This window comes from Ictalurus furcatus, chromosome 12, assembly GCF_023375685.1.
Source record: "Ictalurus furcatus strain D&B chromosome 12, Billie_1.0, whole genome shotgun sequence".
NCBI classification, from domain to species: domain Eukaryota; kingdom Metazoa; phylum Chordata; class Actinopteri; order Siluriformes; family Ictaluridae; genus Ictalurus; species Ictalurus furcatus.
Window position 1 is genome coordinate 13,999,168 of NC_071266.1, and position 27,668 is coordinate 14,026,835.

Below are 27,668 nucleotides of genomic sequence, written 5' to 3' on the forward strand. Positions count from 1 at the left end.
TAGCCACAGGACATTTCACAGAGCACTTGGATTTCTGAAGTTGTGGCCAGCAAATCTGGCTTGATCGCCCAACTCTTCCTCAATCCTGTGGAACAGAAAATGTGAGACAGAGAAAATGAAATGACAGTGCAGTAGTTTAAAGGAGCGTATGACTTAAAATACAATTTGTGATTCTTTGAATTTATTTACAACTGTTGCTAACAGTTATAAAGGGCTAGATAATGACTAACACAACTTGCACATGTACACCTATAGGTGGACTAATAACACAGGCATCTCTGATAATGTGGTCAATAAATGTGCACAATGCTTAAAAACCCCAGCAGCATTACTCTGCACAATACACTGCGTGCCTATACCACCATGTCAGAGCCACTGCTTTGCTGAGAATAGCCTAACACCAAAATACTATCTTATCATTGTTGGTTCACTACTCATAACTGGAAAATGATCAATACACGCTCTTAAAACTCTCAAAACATTCTGGCTTTGATTCACCATTTTTGCATAACTTTAATGACCGTATTAAGGAAAGGGCATAAGGAAAAGGCAACAGCAGACAGTATCACAGGGCTACACAATATGGGAAAAAGATAGTAACCAATATGTTTGTTAGACCACATTGTAGTGTGAGATAAACCGTATCATTTTCATTTACAGTTGTGCCGAAAAGTTTGCATACCCCTTGCAGAATCTGCTAAATCTTAACAAAATAAGAGGGATCATAAAAATCCCATGGTGTTTTTTATTTCGTACTGTCCTGAATAATCTATTTCACATAACAGATGTTTACATATAGTCCAGAAGACAAGATAATAGCTGACTTTATAAAAATTACCCCGTTCAAAAGTTTACATACTCCTGATTACTGTCCATAACCCCGGTTCTCTGAAACATAGTGGAGAGATCCACCAAGCTTGTCCCGATTGCCGCACTAGAAGCAAATTTGCTCACTGAGGAAGAGGAGCATGCACAGGTCATTTATGCACTTAGCTAATGCCCTTACCTGGCATTGGACACGTGCTCCTGTCATAGCCAGACTTAGTGTAATTGGATGCTTCTGCAGAAGGCAGGTACGGATGCTCTTCCCATAGATGGATCTCTTCACTCAATGCTTCAGAGAACTTTGGTTACGGACAGTAACCTATTACTTGGCATTGTCCTGCTCTGGATGGCAGCATATGTTGCTCCAAAATGTGTACATATGTTTCTGCATTAATGGTGCCCTCACAGATGTGCAAGTTACACACCCCTCTCACCCCACTCACACACCCTTATACCATGACAGATGCTGGCTTTTGGACCTGACGCTGATAACAGCTTGGACAGTCCTTTTCCTCTTTGGCCGTTGAACATCACGGCTGTTTTGTCCAAAAACAAATTTCAAATGTTGACTCATCGGACCACGAAACACAATTCCACTGTGCTACTGTCCATCTCAGATGAAGCGCCCAGAGAAGTCAGCAGCGCTTCTGGACAGTGTTGTTGTATGGTTTCTGCTTTGCATAGTAAAGCCTTAACTTGCATCTGTGGATGCAGCAGCTGTTGACTGACAAAGGTTTACCAAAGTATTCCCTAGCCCATGTCAGGATATCCATTACAGACTCATGACAGTTTTTAAGACAGTGACGTCTGAGGGATCGGAGATCACGCGCATTCAGAAGTGGTTTTCAGACCTTACCCTTTACGCACTGAGATTTGACCGGATTCCTTGAATCTTTTAATTATATTGTGCACTGAAGAAGGTGAAATGCCCAAAATCCTAGCAATTTGTCTTTGGGGAATGTTGTTCTTAGAGTGTTGGATTATTTGCTGACAAATCTGTTGGCAGATTGGAAAGCTTCGACCCATCCTTGCTCTTGAAGGACTAGTTAATATACTATGATTAGACGATTGCTTCACCTGTTTCACATCACCTTCTTATTTCAACTTGTCACTTCGCTATTAGTCCTAAATTGCCCCTGTCCCAACTTTTTTGGAATGTGTTGCATGCATCAATTTCAAAATAAACGTTTATCTTCAAAAAACTATTCAGGTAATTAGGTAAAACATCAAATACCTTGTCTTTATATGTGTTTTGTTTAAATACAAGTCAAAGTACATTTACAAATCATTCCTCATTGTTTTTATTAGCATTTTCCATACTGTCCCAACTTTTTCGGAATTTGGGTTGTAACAACCAGACACCGAATGGGTTGGTCAAGGAAAACAACAACAGCTGATGACAGAAACATTGAGAGAGCTGTGAAGAAAAACCCAAAAACCACAGTCAGTGACATTACCTACAACCTCCACAGGGCAGAAGTGAAGGTATCTCAAGCCACCATTTGAAGAAGACTTTGAGAGCGGAAATATAGAGGCCATACCACATGCTGTGTGGAAGGTTTTATACTGGCCAAGTCAATCACCAGACTTTACCCCATTTGAGTAGCATTTAACCTCCTGAAGAGGAAACTGAAGGGAAAACCCCCCAAAGCAAACAACAACTGAAAGAGGCTGTGGTAAAAGCCTGGAAAAGCAATAGAAAAAGAAGAAACTAAACATTTGCTGATGTCAATGAGTCTCACACACTACAGATAATTTATAGATGCCATATGCATGTCTTTGGAGTGGGAGGTGAAACCCCCAAAGCATGGGGACATCATGCAAGCTCCATGCACACAGGGCAGAGGTGAAATTCAAACCCCCAACCCTGGAGGTGCAAGACAAACGTTCTAACCACTAAACCGTCATGCCCCAGGGGTTAGACTAGCAAAGTTTAACATATTGCATGTCCAGCAGTCCAGGCCCTTTTACGTCTGATTAATTAAAGCTGCAGTACTGACCTTTTTTTGGTTGAAAATGAACAAAAATCAATTATTGAGCAAGGGCATAAAAATCAGTCTTCAAATCTGTCTCCTTACCCCGATTCACAACGGTTAAGCTTATAATAATGATATATAATTTGAGCTGTCTGGTCAGATTTCACAGGAAACATCGGTTTGACATCCTTTGTATGGCCTTACGTCCATAAAGAGAAAGAAGAAGAGTCGGCCACTATATCGCATGTGTGGGGGCTGAGGATGGTGGAGTGTTTGCAACTTGTCCTTACAAGAGTTGAGAATTGAAACTTCTTATCTACATGGCTGCTTTTAATCTGGAAAGTTCTAAAAGGACTCATCATTGACAGCTGGGGAATCACCTGTTGTCAAAACCAAGAAGCCTCAAAATGCGGAGAGCCTGCAGTCAAAAAGGGAAAGCGACAGAGCCTGTGCTAAAACGAGAATAAATATCAGCATGGCTTTTGAGAGGAGGCGACAACTCAGAGATCTGAAGGGATTCGATACTGACAAAGAAATAGCTTTTTTTCCGCTGAGCAGGTAAGACATTTCAGTGGCTCAAAAGTTAGCTAGCTAACATTAGCGCACTTGTTTGCTTGATTCAGAAAGGTATTGAGTTTACTATATTGGGTTTTTTTTGCTATGGTGAATGTGGTAAACTGCACTTGTTTTCTGCTAGCTATGAGAGGTAACAATTCACTTCTACTCCAAGAAAACCATATCCACCTCCACCTCCATTGTCAAGTATTGGAACTAATATATTGCAACACATACGAATACCTCAAACCATCCGATTCATCCCCACAGAGAAGCAGTGCTGAAGTACAACCCACGTTAAAAAAAAAACAACAAAAAAAACATTTAAAATCCGCAAGTTACTAGCAATTTACAGGGTATCTGCAGGTATCAGCACTTCAAATGTAATACTTTTTAATACCATATTCAAGACATTTCCAAAAAATTTTAACTTCACTTCACTGCACGTCACTTCAATCGTGCTACATGTTACATCAGCTATAATGGATTGTGTTCATGCATATACATCCATTTCTGGGTTTAAGTAAACTATTGCAGGGTAAACTTCTATAGAGGTATATGGGAGACCATAGCAAATGTCTTTTTTGCATTATCATTTGCACTACCAGTAATGAAAAAAATCCAGTATTTCCTTCCCATGACTTTCCAAGAGAGGAAAAAATATATAGAGATGGAATACAGCAGTTAGAAGACAAAAAGATGTCAAGCAGCTGTATTAGAAACCCCCTCGAAGCAGTGATTACTAGTTTTCTTTGTAATTCAATGCCAGGGTAATGTAACAAGTAGTGTTATAAATATACATAAATTTTTGTAAATAAGAAAATATATATTAAAAAACATTGCTATTTTGTAATATTAATAGTGCACTGAATAATACTTAATAATAATTATTATTTTTTATTTGGGGTACAAATAGTAATATAACAATTATAATATATGTCTTTTAGTTCACTTTTATGCACTAGACCTTGTGACTTTTATTTTGGCATAAAACCGCAGGAAGACCTCCTTTTAGTTGGCAACAGTTTTTTAAAATTCAATTCTCATTACCAATCAGGTGAAATGCTGTAAACCTCTGCCCACAAAAAATGTTTGAGATTCTGCTAATGTAAACCAAAGTGAATCTGGCACATGTTGTGTCTAAATGCACATTAAAAGCCACTCAAAATCATAGCACAGACAGAGATGTAGTTGGTGTGGAACTGCATTTACTGTGAACCGAGCCGCTCTAAAACACTGATGAGCCGCACACACTCTGAGTACAACACAGTGACATGGCTTTACCATTTCAAACAGCAACGAGCGAAAATAAAATCTAAATCTTCTTTACGGTGTCGGATCGGTTGCATTTTTAAGATGTTTGAAACATGAATTTAAGACATTTGAATTGTAATTAAGGCCTTATTTTTACATTAAGGAATTTAAGATATTTTGAGAATTTTTTAGGACCCTCGGACACCCTGATTTAAAAGTAGCAACTTTTTACTTTCACTTGAGAAAATGCCTGGATACTACCACTTTAAGCTGAGTAACATTTTAACACTATTTATACCTTCAGGTAAGCAAAAATACTTTTTCCACACCTGGCAAGAATATCACTGAGCTCTCACCTCATCAACTGATTGTATTTGGCCAGACGCTCAGATCTACATGGAGCTCCAGTCTTGATCTGAGAAGAAGAGAGAGAAAATGAGTACATTGTTCTGTTTTAATACAAAGTTCATATTTTAGACAATGTCATCATTTTACATGGTTTTAATAATTTCTTAGTTTTATATAGCTTTACCATGTATGTCAGGTTGGTTAACTTAGGTTGGGTTCAATTCTAATCATTAGATTTTAGTGGTACTCCAATGGCACAGAGCTGTACTTTTTGCCCAAACCTGATAATACACCAATAATACACCAACCTAATAAGATTGTGGATTGTGTAAATGAAAGCTTAGATGATCCCACTCACACCTGGGCAAGACTGGCACTAAAGTGAGGATCATGTTCTTCAATATATAGTATTTCAATGTAATGGGAAACAAACATAGGGCAACATAGGTCCCTAGAGTTAACTGGATCATGGAGTACCTGACCAACAGGACACTGTAAAATCACTTTTACTCTTCTGGCATTTAGCAGACACCCTTATCCAGAGCAACTTCCATTTATCTCATTTATACAAGTAAGCAGTTGAGGGTTAAGGGCATTTGCTCAAGTGCCCAGCAGTGACAGCTTGGTGGTGCTGAGATTTGAACTCACAACATTGTGATTAGTAGGCCAACATCTTAAACACCAAGCTACCACTGCCCCTACTCTTCATGCTCTACAAACAGATTTTCAGTACAACACCAGCTCAGCCACCTGGAGATGATCTCTGATGACTCCTCTACTATGTGGCGCATTCAAAATAAAAATTTATTGGAGTGCAAAGGATTGGTGGGAGAGATTTTCCTTACTGAAGCTTTGTGTCATGGTGCAAATAAAACAAACTGCAGCTTAACATCAGTAAGACAAAGGAACAGGTGGTGGATTTCCTGTAAGACCAGTAACCATCCATGGGGAGGAGGTGCAGTCCTACAGGGACCTGGGGGTCTACATGAATTGCAGACTGGATTGTACAGACATCATCAATGCACTATACATGAAAGCATCAAAGCTATGAGCAGCACTTTTTCTAGGAGCACATTGAGCTCTCAGCTCATTCAACCATGGCACTCTAGGAACTGCTATGAAATCTTCATCAGACTCCACAATGCCTCTCTGTAGCAGAACATATCTCTAGCCTCCGAGAATTAATCAATAACAGGCTAGAATTCATTCATATACACTGCCTGGCCAAAAAAAAAGTAGCACACCCTAAAAAATTTTCAGCAGATCACAGGAACCAGAACCACATATGGTTGTGATACTTTTGTTCATATAGTCTGTCTGTCCGCTTGTTTATATATATATACACACGTGTATATATATGTGTATATATATATATATATACACGTGTATATATATATATATATATATATATATATATATATATATATATATAGATATAGATATAGATAGATAGATAGATAGATAGATAGATAGATAGATAGATATTAGAGATGCACCAATGTATCAGCCAATAATCGGTATCCCGCTATCGGCTATCGGCCAATAGTTTAAAAACATCCGGTGATCAGGGCCGATTGTATCCTGTCAATCAAAAGAGGGCAGGAAAACACATCAATTTCATAAAGATGATGTCTCTTGTGTGGAATGATGACAAAACTGCAGTTTGTAAGCTCTGTAAGATCTGCACTGCTAAAAATTTCTCACCGCACGCTGCAGCAGTGAAACGAGTCCCCAAAAGGTTTATATTAGGCTTATATATTACCAGTTTGATATTCAATGATGGAGCAATAATGCTTCTGTTTATGGTGAGTGAATGTGAAGCCTATCAGGAGGTTTTTTAGAATTCAGTCAATGTTAATATGAAGTAATAACATTCAATAACTTAAGAAATCTTACTTTAATCTTCAGAATTTAGTTCATGTGTTAATGTTAATTAGAGTAATGTGTTTTCTGTTTATGAGACCAGTTACTGTGAAACAACTTGTTGAAATGGAGAGAATTAAGTTTTTATTTGCATTTCCTTCAGAATTGTGGAATTAATTATTATTAATTTAAAAGAAGGCATAAAAGGCAGAACTATCGGTATCAGTTATCTGTATCGGCCGATATTATAGAAAATATCTATGAAGTGTAATCAATATGTGTAAATAACGTTTGGATATGCTAATAAAGTGTAATCAATATGTATGACGAACATTTAGATTTATTACCTAAGCATAATCTATATCTATAATCAATATTTAGAAGCATAATCTAAATCCACAGAACAATGTTTGATCAAGTTATATTCTAAGTGTGTATTGAGTTAGATGAATTTTGTGCCTTACTGAACAATAATTGTTTTTCTGTACCAGCCTATATCTTCCTCCACAGAAGCAAATAACTTTGAGGCCAGATACCAATTAACGAGTTAGGATTAGGCCTTAGGAAGGGAGGTAGGTTTCAGCTAAGAACAGCAGATAGAGACAGACAGATGCTCATTGAGGCCTAAGAAGGGAGTGTTGGTCAAGGTCAGGACTTTGAGTGAAACCTTTTTGTAAAAAAAAGAAACCTTGTCCTCATGAAACCTTTTCAAGAAAAACAACTAACTGCGCATGCACCACAAATTTAAGATAACATATAGACATTAATATTTAATTGTGGCAAAAAAGATTGGTCTGTTTTAATGAGGAAAGGAAAAACCCCCTCTACGATGAGCACGCTGTAGAGAAAGGTATAAAAAGGTCTGTGTGTTTGCATAATTGAGACTTTCTGCAGACTGTCTCTATTGTTTCAATAAAGTTTATTTACTTTTTACATCTACTAACCCTTTGTCTCTGAAGTTTTTTGACTTAGGCTGGAAAGTTTGTTTTCCACGACAATATCACTCTGAATAATCGGTTATTGGTATCGGCTGAGAAATTTAGCATCGGTGCATCTCTAATATTAGTCTTAAGTCACTTTCTCCTGCTAAATTCCTCTTACTTGGTCCCAAAGCTGCTTGACACTAACTGCCTGATTATATGTTAAATCTTGTTGGCTGTCCAATTGCTCCAAATGCAGGAGTGAAATACCCTAGCATCACTGTTAATTACAGTTTGTCTTGTGCTGCACATATAGCCAAAATTACTAGTGTAGTCTTCCTTTTGTATCAGCCTCAGACATCTAATGTACATACATTGGGGTCCAAAAAGTCTGAGAGCACTAGTGAAAATGCTTATATTTGCATTCTTTTCAAATTTAATACAACAATTTTCATTACAGATTATGTTATTGACAACAACTTGAGTGTAAAGTAAATCTTTTAAATATTTACATGAATTTCAGATTTTCTTAGTATGTGGTATGTCCTGTTTTTGCTTTAATAACAGTGTCTCAGACATTAGGACCCCACTGTATAATATACTCTTTAGACACAAATAGCAGAATCAACCATTTACAGTATTTACAAGAACAAAATAACACTGACAGTATTACTTCTATTTTATCAACACTTCAATGTCCGCCATTACAAAACACTGCTACTGAGCTAAAAAGTTCTAAATGATCTTGCCCCAAAGTACAGTATCTTGCATAAATGTTCACTCCATTGACCTTTTCCATGTTTTGTATAGTTACAACATGGAACTGCTATTGACTTACTTGGGATTATAGGCCATTTTAATAGGAAGAACAGTACACTTGCTCATCCATGCAACGATCCAATCAGCCAATCATGTGGCAGCAAAGCAATGCAGAAAATCAAGCTGATACACGTCAAGCGCTTCAGTTAATATTCACATCAAAGAAAGATTGAAATTTGAGCTCATGGACTTTGACTCTGTTGTTGGTGCCAGACAGGCTGATTTGAATATATTAGAAACTGCTGATCCCCTGGGATATAGGAAAATTTTGTCTATACACAGGCTATAAAGTTTGCACAGAAAAACAAAAACAAAATCCAGTGAGTGTCACAGATCGAGGTTGAGCCAGAAGCAGGTGCAGATAATAACATTTATTGAAACAACGTACTAAGAAACAAAGACACTAAGACAACTTGACAAAACACTGTGGCATGAAACAAAACACTGAAACATAACCTAACAAGATCAAGAAACATGGAACACAGCGGTCTAAGACAACGAAAGACAAACAAACCGTGCAGACACGGACTATATATACACACAGGAGTGCTCGTTAACCAAAACGTAAATCAGGTGCAGGTGGTCATGTGACAACTAGTGCAGTGCAGTGGCTGATGGGAAATGGAGTCCAGAGTTTCTTGATACGTGACAGAACCCTCCCCCAAGGGCGCTACTCCCGGAGCGCCCAAAATTATACGTCCTCCCTCTGGTGGTCCTGGTCCCCTGGGATAAATGTCCCCAGCAAAACCAGGAGGCCGGGCAGCTTCCACAATGGCATAGGGAGGCTGAGATATTTCCTCAGCTGAACATGAAAGTGGGGCGATGTCCTCGGCAGAGCATGAAAGCGGGGCAACATCCTCCACGGGACAGGAGAGGGGAGCGATGTTCTCCATGAGACTCAAGGGGGGAGCGATGTTCTCCGCGAGGCCAGGGAGGGGAGCGATGTTCTCCGCGAGGCCAGGGAGAGGAGCGAGGTTCTCCGCGAGGCCAGGGAGAGGAGCGAGGTTCTCCGCGAGGCCAGGGAGAGGAGCGACGTCTTTAGCGGAACATGGAGGCAGGGCGACGACCCCGGCCGAGCAGGAAGGCAGGGCGACGTCCCCGGCCGAGCAGGAAGGCAGGGCGACGTCCCCGGCCGAGCAGGAAGGCAGGGCGACGTCCCCGGCCGAGCAGGAAGGCAGGGGAGAGGAGCGTGGGTCTCCGTGCGGCCAGGGAGAGGAGCGTGGGTCTCCTCGAAGCAAAAGGGGGGAACACTAGTTGCCAAGGAGCAGGGGGACTGAGCGACGTCCGCAGCTGAACGGGGTGGCTGAGCGACGTCCGCAGCTGAACGGGGAGGCTGAGCGACGTCCGCAGCTGAACGGGGAGGCTGAGCGACGTCCGCAGCTGAACGGGGAGGCTGAGCGACGTCCGCAGCTGAACGGGGAGGCTGAGCGACGTCCGCAGCTGAACGGGGAGGCTGAGCGACGTCCGCAGCTGAACGGGGAGGCTGAGCGACGTCCGCAGCTGAACGGGGAGGCTGAGCGACGTCCGCAGCTGAACGGGGAGGCTGAGCGACGTCCGCAGCTGAACAGGGCAGCGGGACAGCCTCCTCGGCTGTGCAGGGCAGCGGGACAGCCTCCTCGGCTGTGCATGGCAGCGGGACAGCCTCCTCAGCCTGTCCCTCTGAGGTCGCCATGTTGACCTCAGGTGAGAGCTCCACAGCTGAGACCTCCCCGTAGGCCTCAGGCTGGAGCCCTGCTGTCCTCATTGCCCCCCCCAAAAAAATTTCTGGGCCAGCCTTCACCTCTGGATTGCGCAGCAAGGTGTGCCTCCCCTGCAGTGGAAAGCCCCAGATGCTCAGGGTACTCTCCTGGCTGTGTTGCAAGGCGGACTGTGGCGTGAGCGGAGCTTGGCGGTGCGTGTCGGCGGACTGTGGCGTGAGCGGAGCTTGGCTGTGCGTGTCCGCGGACTGTGGCGTGAGCGGAACTTGGCTGGGCGTGAGCGGCATTTGGTCATTTGGGTCAGTAGGCTTGAACGTGAGCTCAGGGACGTGAGGCTTGGCCCTTCCTGACTGGAGGCTGGACCTGGAGCTCAGGGACTGGAGGCTGGACCTGGAGCTCAGGGACTGGAGGCTGGACCTGGAGCTCAGGCACTGGAGGCTGGACCTGGAGCTCAGGGACGTGAGACTTGACTTGGACCTTAGGGACTTGAGACTTGACTGGGACTTGGATATCAGGGACCTGAGACTTGACTGGGACTTGGACTTTCCTGACTGGAAGCTTGGCTTGGATCTCAGGGACTGGAGGCTTGGCTTGGATCTCAGGGTTGAGCTCTGTATGACGTTGCCTGTAGTAGTGGGTAAACGGCAGGGCAGGTTCGCCTTCCAGACTTACCCCCCTGAGAAGTTGTTCTAGCTCCTCCTTCGCCTCCGGACTCCCGAATCGCAACATGAAATCCCCCACAAACTGTTCTACACCGTCCAGGTTCCTACAGTGCTTCTCCAGTTTTAGCTGCACCCATTGACGGGCCGGTCCAAAGAACCGGGACCACATAAATCGGAGCCATTGCTTCTCCTCTGGCTTAGGGTCTAACAGGCTGGTGAAATAGTATTGACAGTCTACCAGGAAATACTCTGGGGCACCGAAAAATCCGTCAAATGGGTCCAGAAGCTCCATAGATGTCCATTGTGGGAAGTGGACGGAGTCTATAGCGGGGACGGTTGGCGTCGACTTCCGGGTTCTGCGTCTCCTCCGTTCTCCTGCTGCTTCCATCGTGGAGGCGATCAGCTGCTTCTGATAGTAGGTCTTTCGTTCTGTCACAGATCGAGGTTGAGCCAGAAGCAGGTGCAGATAATAACATTTATTGAAACAACGTACTAAGAAACAAAGACACTAAGACAACTTGACAAAACACTGTGGCATGAAACAAAACACTGAAACATAAACTAACAAGATCAAGAAACATGGAACACAGCGGTCTAAGACAACGAAAGACAAACAAACCGTGCAGACACGGACTATATATACACAGGAGTGCTCATTAACCAAAACGTGAATCAGGTGCAGGTGGTCATGTGACAACTAGTGCAGTGCAGTGGCTGATGGGAAATGGAGTCCAGAGTTTCTTGATACGTGACAGTGAGCAGCATTCTGTGAGCAGATATGCCTTCTTGATGAGAAAGCTCAGAGGAGAATGGCTTGGTTTGGTTTAAATAGAAAGGCTACAATAACTCAAATAAGACCTCTTCTGTTGTGCACAACATATCAAGCCACATGGTAAAAGGTTGCCATCCAAGAACAGGAATCTGTGGCTGCAGTGGGCACAGACTTACTGAAACTGAACACTGAAGATGGGAAATATTCAGTCTGATCTTTGCCTAATCTTCAAATCAAAGAGGCCAGAGATTGTATGTCATGAATCTACAAAAAATAGCTTTTAACATTGAAGTGGGGGAAATCAATATAGTTGAAAAATTATTTACTAAAAACATAAAATTTGTTGGCATGGCATAAGTATTCACCCCCATTGCTTTGAAACATCAAAATTAGTTATGATATAACCAGTTGCCATCAGAAATCACATTATTAGCTTCAATTAAAGTATCACCTCAATATAAGACACTAGAAAATGTAGAAAATTTCAAATTAATACTTATCCAAGACACTGTATCTCAGTGAATACATCACCTTTAATGTAAGCACCTACTTCAATCAAGTAGTAAAGATTGTAAAAACTGTAGTACATGGCAGAGCTTCGCTTACAATGCCACATATCTATGGAATAAAATTTTTGGTATGAGTCTTCCTTCTTATAGGAAGTGCAGAGGGGTTGGTGCTGTTGTTCATGGCGCAGTCTCAGGGTGATGTAATAACTGCTGCCATCTGGCTCTCCCTTTTTAGCTACATTATTTCAACTAGGTGTGCCAGAGCCTCAGCTTGCACTATGATTATCCTATACACCATATGTCAAATACTGGGTGCTTCAAACTGAATTAACAATCTGGTGTGTCTTTATGGCAAGCTGCACATGCATTTCCATTACACTGTCATGCCAATCTTGAGCTACTGTTCCTACTTTAGTTGTGTGCCAGATATACTGAGCCAGTTGCATGTGCCATTCACCAGGCTGGCTACCAGGAGAATGCACCGTCCTTTTAAAATCTTTGAAACTCCTTGCAAGTTATGATTTGTAATTATCTGCACATTAGCTTACCATATCTTACATGTTACAATGTATGAGGGTCATAACCACCATAGACATTGAGGGGGACAGGTCCCAATCAAATCAAAGAGGATGGGGCTTTACTGTTCACGGAAGCCGCGTGACGCTTCGGTTTTAACGGTGAAGTTGCGAGGTATAATGTAAGCTACAGTAAGTAGCTAAAGTTTAATATTTGACAACTGTTTTAGGTCAGAAACATTAAAAGACCGACAGTAATATCCAGGGATGCAAACATTTAAGTGATTCATGTAATGTAATGTGTTATTGTCAATGTGATGAGACAGAGAAACATTAACGGAGCCGTTTTCAGTATATTAGGCAGAAGATGGACAATGAATGTGTGCATATTGTGAATGAATGTAATGAATGTGGTTTTTACTGATAGCCTTTCAATAAACTGTGGGAGAGTTCATCCTCAGACCTAAACTAAATGGTAAAACGTGGATATGACTCAAATGTGTTTTTAGGTTGTGGTTAGGACAAAGTAATTTATTAAAATAAAAATACATTATTTACGAATCTGGTTCTTTAACTATTTTTTTATTCCTTTAATTATCTTTTCTGGACAGTAAACCCCCCCAAGTGTCTGCAACCATTGTATTTTAATGCTAGTCTGTACGTCCTGGTCAGGTCTGTGCTCAAAAAGTTAAAGGGATAGTTTACCTAAAAATGAAAATTCTGTTATCATTTACTTCCCCTTATGTAATTCCAAACCCAAATACTCTTACTTTTCATCACATAAAAGAGGATCCCCCACTCTTTTCCACTCAATTACAGCTCTATTACATACCATGGCAGAACATAGTGATCATGAGCTTTAAATGTGCACTATTAAGGCACCATAAAAACTATACTCCAAGTGGCCATATGAGAGCTTTGTGTCATATGGACTGCTTTTCTGTATAGCTGTGTAAACATTCTTCAAAATTCTCCTTTTGTGTTACATTGAAAACAGCATACAAGTTTGGAACAGCTTGAGGGTGAGTAAATAATTTTGTCTGAGTAATTTTGTCTGGCTAGCTGACACAGTCATGTCGTTTTACAGAGACATTATGACAATAATGAAAAGACAATAATGAAAAGACATTATAATCAAATGATTGTAATTTTTTCTTTGGGACAGCAGAAAAAAGAGTAAGCTGACAGGAACAGGACCAAGTTAGCAGTATGTACAGAGTGGAAGTTTTGTAATTCATATTTGGTCTGCTCTACTGTTTGGAACATATTATTCTCTATATCTGTGTATAATAAGATGAAAGGCCTGCCTGAGGGTAAAGGGTGAGTAAATCTGAAATATAATAAACCATCTAATCTAACTTGTTTTTGTATTGTAATACACACTGACCTTACTGTAGTTATTTGGTCCTAAATATATAGGTCTTGTATTGTATATATAAATAATGTATATATAAATATTTGGGCCTTTATTATGTGGAGAACTAAAAAAACTAAAACTCCCAGCCATTAGCCAGCTCTTCCCACCACATGACAGCTATAAACCAGTGAGGGTGAGGACAAATACGTGCATTCTCCAATACATGTGAAGCCAGCTACTGCATCTTTTCAGGCTGCTGCTCGTGCTACATAACAGGGCAACACACTCAGAGGAAAGTGCTATCATCCCTCTTCCACATACATAAGTTCACAGACATCAATTATTGGTTAGTGTTGCACTGACAGACAGGGGAAAGAGTTAAGCCATCCCTGCACTCTACAGCCAATATTACATTCTACAACCCCCAGCCACAGTCGGGCAAATGCTTCTCTGTTGCGCGATTCGGGAGCCTCATTGTCAAACATTTTTATGACAGATTTATCATAGAGTTTTTACACCATTGTTTGTCAGTTGTACTCTATACTTCTATACTATCTGGTGTCAAATAGAAGAAAATTGACATTTAAAAAGTCATAATTGTCTAGAAATAGCACCACCTGTCCAGTGCAGAGTCCAACTACCAGATCTGCAATGAATGTGTCCTCTGTCTCTCCAGAGCGATGGCTGACCATCACACCCCAGCCATTGGCCTGGGCCAGCTTACACCTGAGAAAGAAAGGGACAGAGACAACATGAGGGAACTGGAGTATTAGGGATACCTACCATCCTCTCTGAAAGTATTGGAACAACAAGGGCAATTCTATTCAGTTTTTGCTACACATTGAAGACATTTGGGTTTGAGATCAAAAGATGAATGAGACGATAGATCAGCTTTCATTTCCTGGCATTTACATCTAGATGTGTTAACTTAAAACAAGTAGGTGACTCACTGACATCACCAAACTGTCAAATTTTTATTTTGTGATGCTTTTCCAGGCTTGTAGCGCAGCTTCTTTCAGTTGTTGTTTGTTTCGGGGGGTTTCTCCCTTCAGTCTCCTCTTCAGGAGGTGAAATTCTGCTCAACTGGGTTAAGGTCTGGTGATTGACTTGGCCAGTCTAAAACCTTTCACTTTTCCCCCTGATAAAGTATTTTGTTGAGTTGGCAGTGTGTTTTAGGTCATTGTCTTGCTGCATGATAAAGTTCCTTCCAATTAGATTGGGTGTATTTCTCTATAAATTGGAAAACAGATTGTTCCTGTAAACTTCTGAATTCATTCTGCTGCCACCATCTTGAGTTAAATTGATTTTCCCTCTTTTCTCAGCTTCAAAATGGCTTGCTTTTCTCCCATAGACAGCTCTCTGATCTTCATGTTGGTTTATCCTTTTTAACAACAAATGCAGTCTTCACAGGCAAAATCTAGGGCTCAAACCAAGAGTAGACATTCAGAGTTATTAATTATTTAAACATTCAATTTAACAGGTCACACAGGGCTGCAAGAAACACCTATCAGTCACATGTTCACTTGAAAAAATAGGAGGGTTCAAACAAATGCCACTTTCTAAGTTGTTTAACACATATAGATGTAAATATCAGGAAATGAAAGCTGAAATTCTAATCTATCGTCTCATATTCATCTTTTGATCTCAAACCCAAATGTCTTTAATGTGTAGTGAAAACGGAATAGAATTTGCCTTGCTGTTCCAATACTTTTGGAGGGGACTGTATGAAATGAGTGTAAAATAAAACGGTTACTGAAGATGAATGAATGAATGACATGCCAAAGAAATCCAGGCGGGTGAGAGCTTAGACAGTTGCACCACTTTGAACTGTGACACAGAAAATTTATAGAGGTTAGCACTAATTGTTGGTCCATATTTTAAGTGCATATACCACCACACAGTGTAAAAATGTTTTGAGGGACTCCCACAAAGCTTCATTTTAACAGTGGGGATCAGTCAGTCAGGGCATGTACAGACAGTGAAAAAATTTCTTATCCGGTCTGAATGCCAGTAACCGACCTAACTGAAGACATTTAGTGAAGGGAACACAGAAAACTGACTCAACACCAAACCATATTGAGAAATTTCTACAAAGTGCCAAAGGTAAAATCTCCACACTGAAGCAAGCTGAATGTCTGGCCTATGTTGTGAAGCCATATGATGACAACTGTGACTTACGCATGGATGGCCTCTGTGACTGTGCCGATTTGGTTGACCTTCAGAAGCAGGCAGTTGCAAGCACGTTCTTCTGCTGCTTTCTCTATCCTCTTTGGGTTTGTTACTGTTAAGTCGTCACCCACTATCTGGATCCCCACAGAACCAGTCATCCGAGTCCATGCTGCCCAGTCGTCCTGATCAAAGGGGTCCTCAATAGATACCACTGTAGGTTGAAAAGAATGGTAATGCTAAAGGAATATTACCAAAAATAAAATAAATGAAAGTTAATGAGGAGTGGATAACATGATCCTAACTGCAAAGTATTAACTGTTTTTTCCAACTCTGATTATCAATTTGGACTATTCCAATTCCAGTTGGAGCAAACTGGAGTATTGAATATTTTATTAACCTGGAGTATGAAAATTTGGTTTCTTTAATTCATTAGAAAACAAAAAAGTATCAACATTAAAAAAAAGATATGCAATAATTTTTAAAATGATTAAACCTACTAAATAATGTGCTTTTGAAGATGATGGCAAGTGCTAACCTGTATATAAATAAAAAATAAAATTAACAGAGATATCTTGATTTCATTTAAATTGATAGTCTAGTTATTATCTAGCAAAGAAGTGATGAAATATAAATCAAAACAAACTCCATTTGCTAATTATTCAGTACCTGGAAAGTCATTGACAAAACTCTGGTAGATCTCTAGGAGCTTCTCACTAGTGATGTTTCTTTCAGGATCTGGAGGCGATTTGAAGTCAAGGTCATACTTCCCATCACGGTAGAATTCAGAAGCTGCTACATCCATCCCAATCACAACCTTGTCTGTGAAACCTGCCTTGTCTATGGCAGTCTTAATCAATTCAAGAGCTGAGAAGGACAAAGGAAGTGAGAGAAATTCAGGTAAAACTAATGCAGTGTTTCTTATATCTTTGCTTATTCAATGTTGAAATAAAATATAGACTAAAAAAAAAAAACTACATAACACACCTTCACTGTTCTCTAGGATATTTGGGGCAAAACCGCCTTCATCACCCACATTAGTGGCATCCTGTCCATACTTCTCCTTGATCACGCCTCTCAGAGTCTGATAGAGCTCAGCCCCAACACGCAGAGCATCACGAAATGACTCTGCCCCAACAGGAAGCACCATGAATTCCTGCATGGCCAGCTTATTTCCAGCATGGGATCCACCATTTATCACATTAAAGGCCTGCAACCAGGCACACAGACAAAGACTAATAAAATAAAAAGAAGTAGTAGAGGTGGGGAAAAGGGCTTAGGACTCAAGTGTAACAATGTGCTATGTGTTCAACTTTGTTCACAACTAGTCCTTGAAAACAGTTAGGTACTCGTATACAATATACATGAATAAATTAAATAAATAACTGAGTTAATTGAATAATGAGGTAAATTTTAAATATCTTACAGGAACTGGCAGCACTAGTTCTGTGTTTCCAGCCAGGTCGGCAATATGGCGATACAGGGGAATTTCTTTTTCTGCTGCTCCAGCTTTGCAAATAGCCAGGGACACCCCCAGAATGGCATTGGCACCAAATTGAGCTGTGGAGAGATTGAACTATTGCTCTTATTATCATTACACAGATAATGAATACAACTGACTTCACTCTTATTACTTCAAATAATGTAAATGTAAATGATACAGACATATACATTTGAGTCTCTTGAATAGACTTGAATAGAGTGTTAATGTTTGCCATGTAAGGAATAAAACCAAGAAGGGTGCAGTTACAGGACAATCATCAAATAAACAACCCAACATGAAGTAGAGGTCTATTACCACCCTATAATTGGATACTTGCAATAACAGCACATCCCAAAGTATTTTATTCCTCTTATACAACAGCAATATGCCAACAATGACAAAATATTATTTATTAGAGAATGGCAAGTCATGCACAATATGGCAAAAAGTATGTGGTCACCTGACCTTAACACCTGTATGTATCCACTAAACAGGTTAGTGCCTGTTATTACATACATTATAGCAGCAGTCATTCCCTTGCCAACCTCTCTTTTTTTTAAGTTAATAAGACAAAAAACATGTTAAGGAAAACTGTCCTGAACAATTTTCTGTGTCTGTAACAAACACTGTTACAAACACTGACACTAGAAACTCCCTCCAAAATTCTGAATAGACATGACCGCACTAAAAACATAATCATATTAACAATTCCACACATTTTTATATGGTTGGATTTGATGTTACTGTGCACTTAGAGGTATTGTCTTGTCTTCTCTTATAATGTTCATGAGGTGAGTGCAATGGCTCACATTTATTCTCTGTGCCATCCATCTCAATCATCATGTTGTCCAGTTTCTCCTGTTCCACCACACTGAGCCCCTGCAGATCACACCATAAAAGTAATATTCCTGATTAAATTTAATGTCTTATATAATACATAAATATCAGTGGTTAGTGCATAATGAACTTGTGGCAAAACTACATTTTGTATCTGTATTGTCTTCATTTTGGACAATATTTTGTAGCTTGATGATCTCCCTTGTGAAAAAGAAGCATACTTACATAAAATATACTGTTTATGCACTTATAGTATGTAAAGAATATTAAAAGTACAGTTTATTTTTCATGTACTTTCTGGAGATACACAAAATATAAATAAATATCATCAAAATGTACATCAGTGCATTATAGTTGTCACGTCGCAGTGAACCAGCGACTACAATTCCCAGAGTGCAACGCAAACTACAAACATGGCCGACGAGGACTACACTTCCCATACACACTCACGTTTTCCCGAGTTCTGATCATGGACACCTGCACCCAATCACACACACAGTATTTAGATAATGATTAGAGGAGTACTAGCTCACGAAGTAAGCGCTCAGCAGCCTCGTCTCTGTCGTTAACCAAGCCTTAGTATTCGTGTTAGTTTAACTGGTATTTGGATATTGCGCTTTGTTTTTTGACAAGGATTCTCTGCCTAAGCCTCATACTATCTGTTCACCTGATCGTCTGACCACTGCCTGCCTTGTGACTACGCCTTCTGCCTGATCCTTGCATTTCGGAGTCAATCTCACCTGCGCTTGCTTCCATCTATGGTACCATAACAGTAGTTGCAATATAACTTTAATATCAGGTATTATGTGTAGCAATGAGCCCAAAAGTACAGTACTGTCTTAGGCACCCTATTTTTTTTGTACAAACTTTGTTATAGATTTTTTATTTTATGACTTCTACATTATCGAGTCAGTACAAAAAACATGTTAGATTTCCACATGTTAGTTATCCAGCAATAACATTTGGAACAAAAATAACAGTTTTTTATATGTCAGTAAAGAAAGCAGCATATTATGTAAGAGACACTTTTCAGAAATAAAACACAATGAAGGCTGCTGGGTATTGCTGCAAAAATAAGAAGCAAGTGCGAAAGTCAAAGGTTCCAGAAGAACTGTGGCTGGTTCTGCAAGATGCTCAGTAAAACATAGAGCTCATTTCCTTAGAAAACTGCACTAATTGTACCTGAGACTAATAATAATTTTTTTTAAGCAAATGACTGTCACACCAAATATTGACTTTGTTTGATTTATTTCTGTTTACTGCTCTTTATAGTATTTTTTTATGTAGAAACATTTAATTAATAACAAAAATAACATTATGTTTGAAGGCACCTTTGCTGTACAGCATCTCTGCATGTGCCAAAGACTATTGCACAGTACTGTATATTTAAAAGCATATGTGCCTTAGCAATGTTTAAGTTAACTTAATTGCAACATACACTGTTATAGTTTACAGTACTGGGTTCAGTTCCCAATCAACATACAGTTTCGCTTAGGGAAGTGGAGCTTGGTGGATTAGGTACTGGACTACTGAGCTGAAGGCTGGGCTTAGGTTTTTCTATATAATTGCATACTGTAAATGTTTATAAAGGTACACTTAAATGCATTTTTTAAAAATATAACTTAAAATGTACTTAAGTGGACTTTAGATGCAGTATACTGTAAGTAACACTGAAGTATATGTGATGTGTGATCTGTACACCAAGTAATATATTTATAAATGTACTTCAAGAGTAATATCAATTGTGTCTACAAATTACATTTACATTCTTAGATTTATGTGAGTGCAACTAAATTTGAATGTTGTTTAAGATTTATTGAAACATAATAAATTATAAGCTTAATTATAATTTAAATTAACATAGGTTAGGCATAAAGTGTTAACAATAAATGTGTGTACTTTTCATATTAAGTATACTCTTTAAAAGTACACTTAAAAGCCTGGCTCAGAATATGTCAGTGAAAATGATTTTCAATTTAGAAACATTTTTCAAAATAAAAATTAATCTTTAATTGTAACTGTTATCTTCTGTTCTACAATGTATGCCTCTCTATTCCAGACCACTTAACACACACAGCTTTAAAACTCTCATGTGGTTCCTCCAACTGCAACACACACAGACACAGAACACACACTGCTCTCTATAGGTTCTTTATAATTGTTTTTCAAGTTAATATAATTGTCTGATCCACAATGGATGTGCACTTACAGATTCAATTAGAGCAGGTCCAAGAGTGTCATTGATGTGGCCAAGAGCTTTGAGTACACCTAAGAAAATATCAAGAACACATGATGGAAATAAAAAATATAATAAATGAAATGTACTTGCAAGTATTTTAGCCAAAATACCTGGTCTTTTTCTTGAACTCACCTTTGCCCTTGAACCGACTCTTGTCTCCATCTCTGAGTTCTAGCGCTTCATATATGCCAGTAGACGCTCCACTAGGAACAGCAGCCCTGAACAATCCTTTAGTGAGAAAGAGGAAGATACAGAGAGCACGAGAGATAGAGATCAAATGGATGAGAGTTATTATGCCACAGCACCAATATGTTGAAAAATTTTATTACTGTATTAAGAAATACTAACAATCACCTTTTTCAGTCCTCAGGTCCACCTCAACTGTGGGGTTTCCTCGAGAGTCCAGGATCTCCCTGGCAATGATACTTACAATGGACATCCTATAGAAACAGATTAGACCAACACAAAGACAGGCAGAGTTTTTTTAATCTAACATAAACATTTCTTGATTAACCAAGGAATAGGTATATTATTAAATCTTTAGACAAATGTTTAGCAATTACTTTATTTTATAGAGTAAAATAAAGTAATATAAAATAAAGTAATTGCTAAACATTTGTCTAAAGATTTAATAATATACCTATTCCTTGGTTAATCAAGAAATGTTTATGTTAGATTAAAAAACTCTGTAAAAGAAGCGGGTTGCGTTAATTTCAAATCCATTCAAGCTTACCAGCCAACTGATTGGACAAAAGGGCAGTGGAAGACTAGCCAGCTTTAAAGAGGCAATAGACCACAATCTCCATAACTCCTACAGTGACCCAGAGAGAGAGAGCATGTCTTGGGCAACTGCAGCACCTTAATTCATCTGCCAGGACTGACAGTTGACTATTCCACAGCAGGGTGCCCAGCTGGAAGGAGGTCCAGGACACATTCTGGCTCTGCACCAGGACCAAGGGGCAAAAGAGCTATCTGGAGGAGAGGAAAGGTCGCTGAACATTAGAGATGCATAGAGGGTGTCTGGATCCCAAAGGTGGAGAATTCCAAAGGCCACTGGTCAGAGAATGGGATTATCACTGGATGCACCATTTCAGTGCTCTTTTCACCCTGGCTATGCCCATGCTAGTCAAATCAGCAGAAGTGTTGAGAGTGCAGAGTGTAGAGGACCAATTACCAAGACTGGCATTCAACAACCCCCATTACATCCTTCATGGATTACTTGACTGTAACAACTACATCCATGACAGGAAACAAATGTGTAGTGTGTGGGCACAAATGTGCTTCAAGCCTGCCAATTCAAGGTCTCTGGCAATGAAGGGAGGAGAGCTGGTTGACAAGTTCTACTTCTGTGTAGGAGAAACTTCAATTCCCAGCTCTGAGAAACCAGTTAAGAGCCTGGAGAAGACTTATAACTGCTCCGCTAGATACACTGCACCTGTCCAATGTTCTATCCAGGAGCTGGAGTCTACTAGGGAAGTTCAAAGCATGGATTTACCAGCATGGCATCCTGCCACAACGTCTCAGTTTCCACAGTCGACTAGGCTGCAGGATAACAGGGATGTGGCAGCAGCAGGCATGAAAGAGATGTGGAGCATGTGTTGGACAAGAGGATCACAGCTCTGGTTGGTTAATATCCAGCGCTTTAATTTCTTACTAAGCCCATCCAACCCCATCTGCTGGGGATGTTGGACTACATATTCAGCTGCTACCTGAGTGACCTGGGAGAGGGGAGCTACCACCAGCATCACAGCCAGGTGGTAGCTGAAATCATCTCCAGCATCTCCTATAACCTTAGCAAACACCTCCATCCAGCTAGACAGACCACTGACTTCATCAGACCAAAGGAAAAAGCTAGTACTCAGTGAGAGTCGGCAGCTGGTATGCTAGTAATAGCAAAAGACTGGATAGTGGACCTGGGAAAACAAGTCAAGTTACCAGAAGATTTTGCTATGACCAACCATAGACAACCATTCTGGTGTCTGAAACATTGAGGTGGTCATGCTAGAGCTGATTGTCCTATGGGAAGAAAGGATGGAGGACACCAACAAGCAGAAAAGGGAAAATTATACAGACTTGGGTCTAGAATGCCACAGACAGGGTTGGCATGCTCAGTGCATGCCGGTTGAAGGTGTAGAGCAGATGTATTCAAGCTTTTCCCCATAAAGCCCACTTCGGCCTTGGTCAAACAGGGCTGTGTATGACTATTTTCAATCAAAAGATTTTGGTGAACTCAAAACATTTTCCATTTACCTTGACAGAAAGTGAGAGTGCTGCATCAGTGCATCTTTCAAGCACTACAAGAACTACAAAAAAATTACTAGTGTGAGATTGGGGAAGGATGGGGCTTCCAGAAGGTATCACTTAATATCGGAAAATTCTAAACAGATGTTCAAATGTGTTACTCATTTGCTATTTTTATTATGAAAAAAAACAAAGACTGTGGCAAACCACAGATTGCAAGCACTACTTGAACAGAAGTCTGTGTCTGATCAACCCTGCTGGGTCACCTAGGAGAGGGTGTCTGATGAAAGATTGAAAAGATTTGAACGACCTGAAACACCCAATGACCCCAAGTTACATCACCGACGGTGCGTCCAAGTGCATCAGAAAATGTACAGTGGGGTCCAAAAATCTGAGCACATTAGTGAAAATGTTTCTATTTTGCATTCTTTTCTAATTTATTACAACAATTTTCATTACAAATGATATTATTGACAACAACTTGAGTGTAAAGAAGAATCTTTGAAATATTTATATTCATTTCAGAGTTTCTTAGTATTTGGTTCGTCCCCTTTCTGCCTTAACGGCAGTGTGCACTCGAGCTGGCACGGACTCCAAGTTTGTGCAAAACCTTCTGAACTATTTATGATCAATCCATCTGAGTGTTGTTTGAACACGCGGTTCAATATAAGAAATTGTCATGCATGAGTGAAATCTGACCCTTTTTTTTTTACAAAGCAGTTAACATGCTCAATATCACATATTTACTTACATTTAAATAGGGACCTAGAAATAGTGCATAATCTTGAATATTACATATATTTCTTGTTCTAAATATTTCAGAATTCTAAAACCTTCTGTGTTTTTCCAATTTTAAATGAAAAAATCAATCCCAGATTTTGAGTTTTGAGTGTGGTCTCAGACTTTTGGACCCCACATTATAGTGTCAACTATTGGAACAATTTAGATTAACTCTAGGCCAAAAGGCCAAAATCTTTATCACCCAGGCACTGATGTAGCACTCCACATCATTTTGTATCACTTTGTTTGGTCTGTGGCAATAATGGTGATAATAATAATGGTAAGAAACGCTAGGTGTTGAAAAACTTTTGACTGGCAGTGTATAATGTATGGAGAGCACTGTAGATTTTAAGTGTAGAAGGTTCTAAATATTCTAAAACTAAGAAGGTTTTTAAACAAGCATTAAAATTAGGGTTACGATCTCAGATCAGTGTGGAAATATTGAGTCGTTGTATGATAAATGTGTTATCTTCTCACAGTGGTGCAGATCATATGTCGCAGACTAGAGAGGAGAGAGGAACTGCAGCACTGATCAGCAAGCAGCTTTGGCAGGCGTCTCCAGAGCTTTGGAAACACAAAGACCACCCGAAAGAAGTGATGCATTGGCATTCATTAATGACTGACTCCGCCAATTCTCATAACATCCAACCGCCAAATACATATGACGAGGATGTACGATCTACATGCCGCAACCAAAATGGCTGAACATAACATCTTGGTATACATCACATTGCCACTGCTTCAGACCAAACAGGGTTGTGCTTCAATTTCAGCGATCTGAGTGACTGAACCACAAATGGCGCCCTTCCTCCTGTTTAAGTGCACTGCATAGGGGACGACATAACCGCATGTGCACTGCATGTGCAATGTTATATTAACAGAGAACCCGTCGGACAGTACAACGGCTTCTGTAATCAGAAAGATTTGTATGCAAATTTCAGTTCCTGACCACTTCGAGTGGAGTCGTCGGGAGTTACGTAATGGAAATGATGCACGACATTTCTGTGTGTGTGTGTGTGCGCGCGTGCGTGCTGCAGCACGGCCCTAATGCTTGGGGCAGGGAGTGCGCAAAGCTGCGGCACTTCGCTTGACGGATTCTGATATAGGAGGCAAGAAGAGGTTGAGGTGGTGCAGCGAAAAACACAGATAAGACAATTTGATCTGAGAGAGTAATAACTATCAGGAAATGAGAACAGAATTAGACAGAACATCCATCCACCCCACTCCCACAAACCCCCGTGATATGCGCAAATACTGAGGCTTAGCATGTCTTAAAAATACGGACGCACGGCTTGTCCAGTTCTCTCTCTCTCTCACACACACACACACACACACACACACACACACACACTCCTGTTTCCTTATTTCCTGTTTTTCTTTCTCTCCTCCCTCTCACTTATGTCCATATGCGCATCCACAAACACTTTCAAAGAAATCAATGCAAAAGCCCAAGAATCTCAACCACACAGGCACAAACATGACAATTCCAGTATTTCATCAGCCTGCACAGTGCAGCATCACTCACACAACTGCCTGCTTACTTCCTTACTTTGCACAAGCAACAGCGACTGTAGAAAATGATGCAAAGGATGACAGAGGCTAGGCAGAAAGGAAGAAAGAATCAGTCGTGTCTTTACCTGCCGTCTGTGCGTTTGTAACCTCACCAAAGGCAAGCCGGAAAACCCTAAGCAAAGAGACGGGCTGAGAAAAAAAAAGGATAGAGAGAGAATGAGCCAATGGGTGAGAGAGAGAGAGAGAGAGAGAGAGGAGGAGGATAGGGGAGACAAAGTGTGATACAATAGGGAGGGGATGAAAGGATGAGTCAGAGGAAGCTACTGAAAAACAGAGGAGAGGAGGAAAATAAAGACACGGACCAAGGGATTCAGGAGGAAGAAGAGGGGGAGATGAAGACAGGATACTGCATTATAACCTGGGGATTAGCAATTAAAATAGATGGAGGCAGGGCCGCCATCCGCACCTTCTAACACCATAGAATGTGGGGAAACACTTTTTTTTATTTTAGAAATAACATTATTAACATTATGCAGCAGAGAATGAAAACATGTACTGCATATTGAAATTATTCATGTACAATAAATTTTATACTTTTTTTTTCTGTTCAGACTGCAGTTGTTTGGCAGGTATACACTGGTTGCCATAGTAACAACACTATCTTCAATATACACTAAAAAATTAATTTCTGATCACCTTCTTTCTAATAGCATTTTTTAATCAATCTTTATTATGCTAATATTCAGCTGCTTAAATGTATTTTAACACATGGGGAATCCTTGCTAGGACAGCAGGTCATTTGTGAAGGTGTGCTCGTCATGATGGAGCGCTAATAGGCGCCAATAGGTGGCAAAACAGGTCTTTAACTTCCGTAGACTAGTCGCATACCTTTAGCCTATATTTCTCTTTATTTTTTCTCATCCTCTTTTTTCATTTTGCGATACTGATGGTTTTGACCTTTTCATGAAGAAAGACCAGTCAAACATGGATAACTGGTGCACCGTTATAGTCTAACAAAACATGATACACAGCCATGAAGAGCTCTAGCGTTACATTTTTTACACACCTGTGCTTCCCACATAACTGCATATTTAAATAGTGTATTTGCATTAATATTGCATCATCACAAACTAAACTGATATTAAAGCATCACACCATTTATACCTTACTATATCAGTACGTTTACATGGACAACAATAATCCAATATTAACCCGATTAAGACAATACTCTGATTAAGAAACTACCATGTAAACAGCAATTTTTTTATTACCTTAGTCATACTCGTAGGAAACCCAAGTCGAATTAAGACATGTGGAGTACTCCTATGGGGTGCACGGTGGCTTAGTGGTTAGCATGTTCGCCTCACGCCTTCAGGGTCCGGGGTTTGATTCCTGCCGGAGTTTACATGGTCTCCCCATGCTGTGAGGGGTTTCCTCTCCCAGTCCAAAGACGTGGATTGGTGTGTCTAAAGTGTCTGTAGTGTATGAATGGGTGTGTGAGTGTGTATGTGATTGTGCCCTGTGATGGACTGGCACCCTGTCCAGGGTGTACCCCGCCTAGGCTCCAGGTTCCCTGGCGACCCTGAAGAAGGAGTAAGTGGTAGAAGATGGATGGATGGATGGAGTACTCCTATTTTAGTTGCATTATCATCGTGTGTTAAAAGACATGTAAACACCTTAATCACACTATTAACGTCGTGTGGGAGTTTTCACCACATTTTGTGAAAGGACATGTATACACACAGCAGTGCTCAATCGTTTTACGGCAAACAAGAGAGCACGGCTAAGTCCGAAACCGCGTACTTTCCTACTATATAGTAGGCGAAATACATGTATCTCAGCTACTATATAGCAGGTAAGAATGCGGTTTGGGACGCAGCCCAAGGCTTCAAGCAGTCGTTTATTTGCACGTACAGCATGACAAATAATTAACTGCAATTGAAGCGTTCATAAAAAAATAAAAATAAAAACACCCAAAACTGTATACGGTACCATAACGAAGACCATCTGTATGTTAATACGTGAAATTCTGGTGGGAACGTCGGACGGTGTGACGCAGTGACGTAATGACGTGTGTTGTTAATTGTTCTATGTTCTATAACATGTAAAACGGGAACATGAAAGGAGTATTCTAAAAGTGACTCATGCAAACACCTTAATCACAATATTGTCTTATTCAGAATAAGGTCAATAATTAGATTACTGCTGTCCATGTAAACATAGTCTATGAGAACATGTGAGAATTGTTATACAGCAGGGACGTCGTCAGACCCCCCCCCCCCCGAAAATAAATATATCAGCCAATATATTTTCTTTTTGATTCTTTTTTCATCAACGG

The 27,668-nt window shown here is 40.2% G+C and overlaps 1 protein-coding gene across 3 annotated transcripts; it reads right to left on the reverse strand.

The window, feature by feature from the left end:
* Positions 1–27,432, reverse strand: eno2 (enolase 2). Of its 3 annotated transcripts, XM_053638342.1 has the most exons (13): positions 27,323–27,362; positions 26,602–26,912; positions 21,152–21,237; positions 20,930–21,025; positions 20,768–20,826; positions 18,531–18,600; positions 17,665–17,798; positions 17,226–17,448; positions 16,908–17,105; positions 16,251–16,452; positions 14,690–14,798; positions 4,967–5,025; positions 1–85 (listed from the first exon to the last, which is right to left on the reverse strand). In XM_053638342.1, exons 3-13 carry the CDS (start codon positions 21,234–21,236, stop codon positions 16–18), a joined length of 1,305 nt encoding a protein of 434 aa, XP_053494317.1. In that variant the 5' UTR covers position 21,237; positions 26,602–26,912; positions 27,323–27,362; the 3' UTR covers positions 1–15. The 3 variants fall into 3 exon arrangements, with proteins under 3 accessions (XP_053494317.1, XP_053494316.1, XP_053494318.1); XM_053638341.1 differs by having other exon boundaries at positions 26,602–27,432; XM_053638343.1 differs by lacking the exons at positions 26,602–26,912; positions 27,323–27,362 and adding an exon at positions 25,456–25,520.
* Positions 27,433–27,668: the final 236 nt, after the last annotated feature.

What these genes read in the sequence shown, in the direction of transcription:
- eno2 (XM_053638341.1), bottom strand. Translation starts at nt 21,236, where the DNA reads ATGTCCATTGTAAGTATCATTGCCAGGGAGATCCTGGACTCTCGAGGA. An exon ending in TTTTGTCAATGACTTTCCAG is followed by an intron (nt 16,453 to 16,907) that starts GTACTGAATAAT and finishes TTCAACCTACAG; the next exon opens with TGGTATCTATTGAGGACCCC. An exon ending in GTCACAGAGGCCATCCATGC is followed by an intron (nt 14,799 to 16,250) that starts GTAAGTCACAGT and finishes TTTCTTTCTCAG; the next exon opens with GTGTAAGCTGGCCCAGGCCA.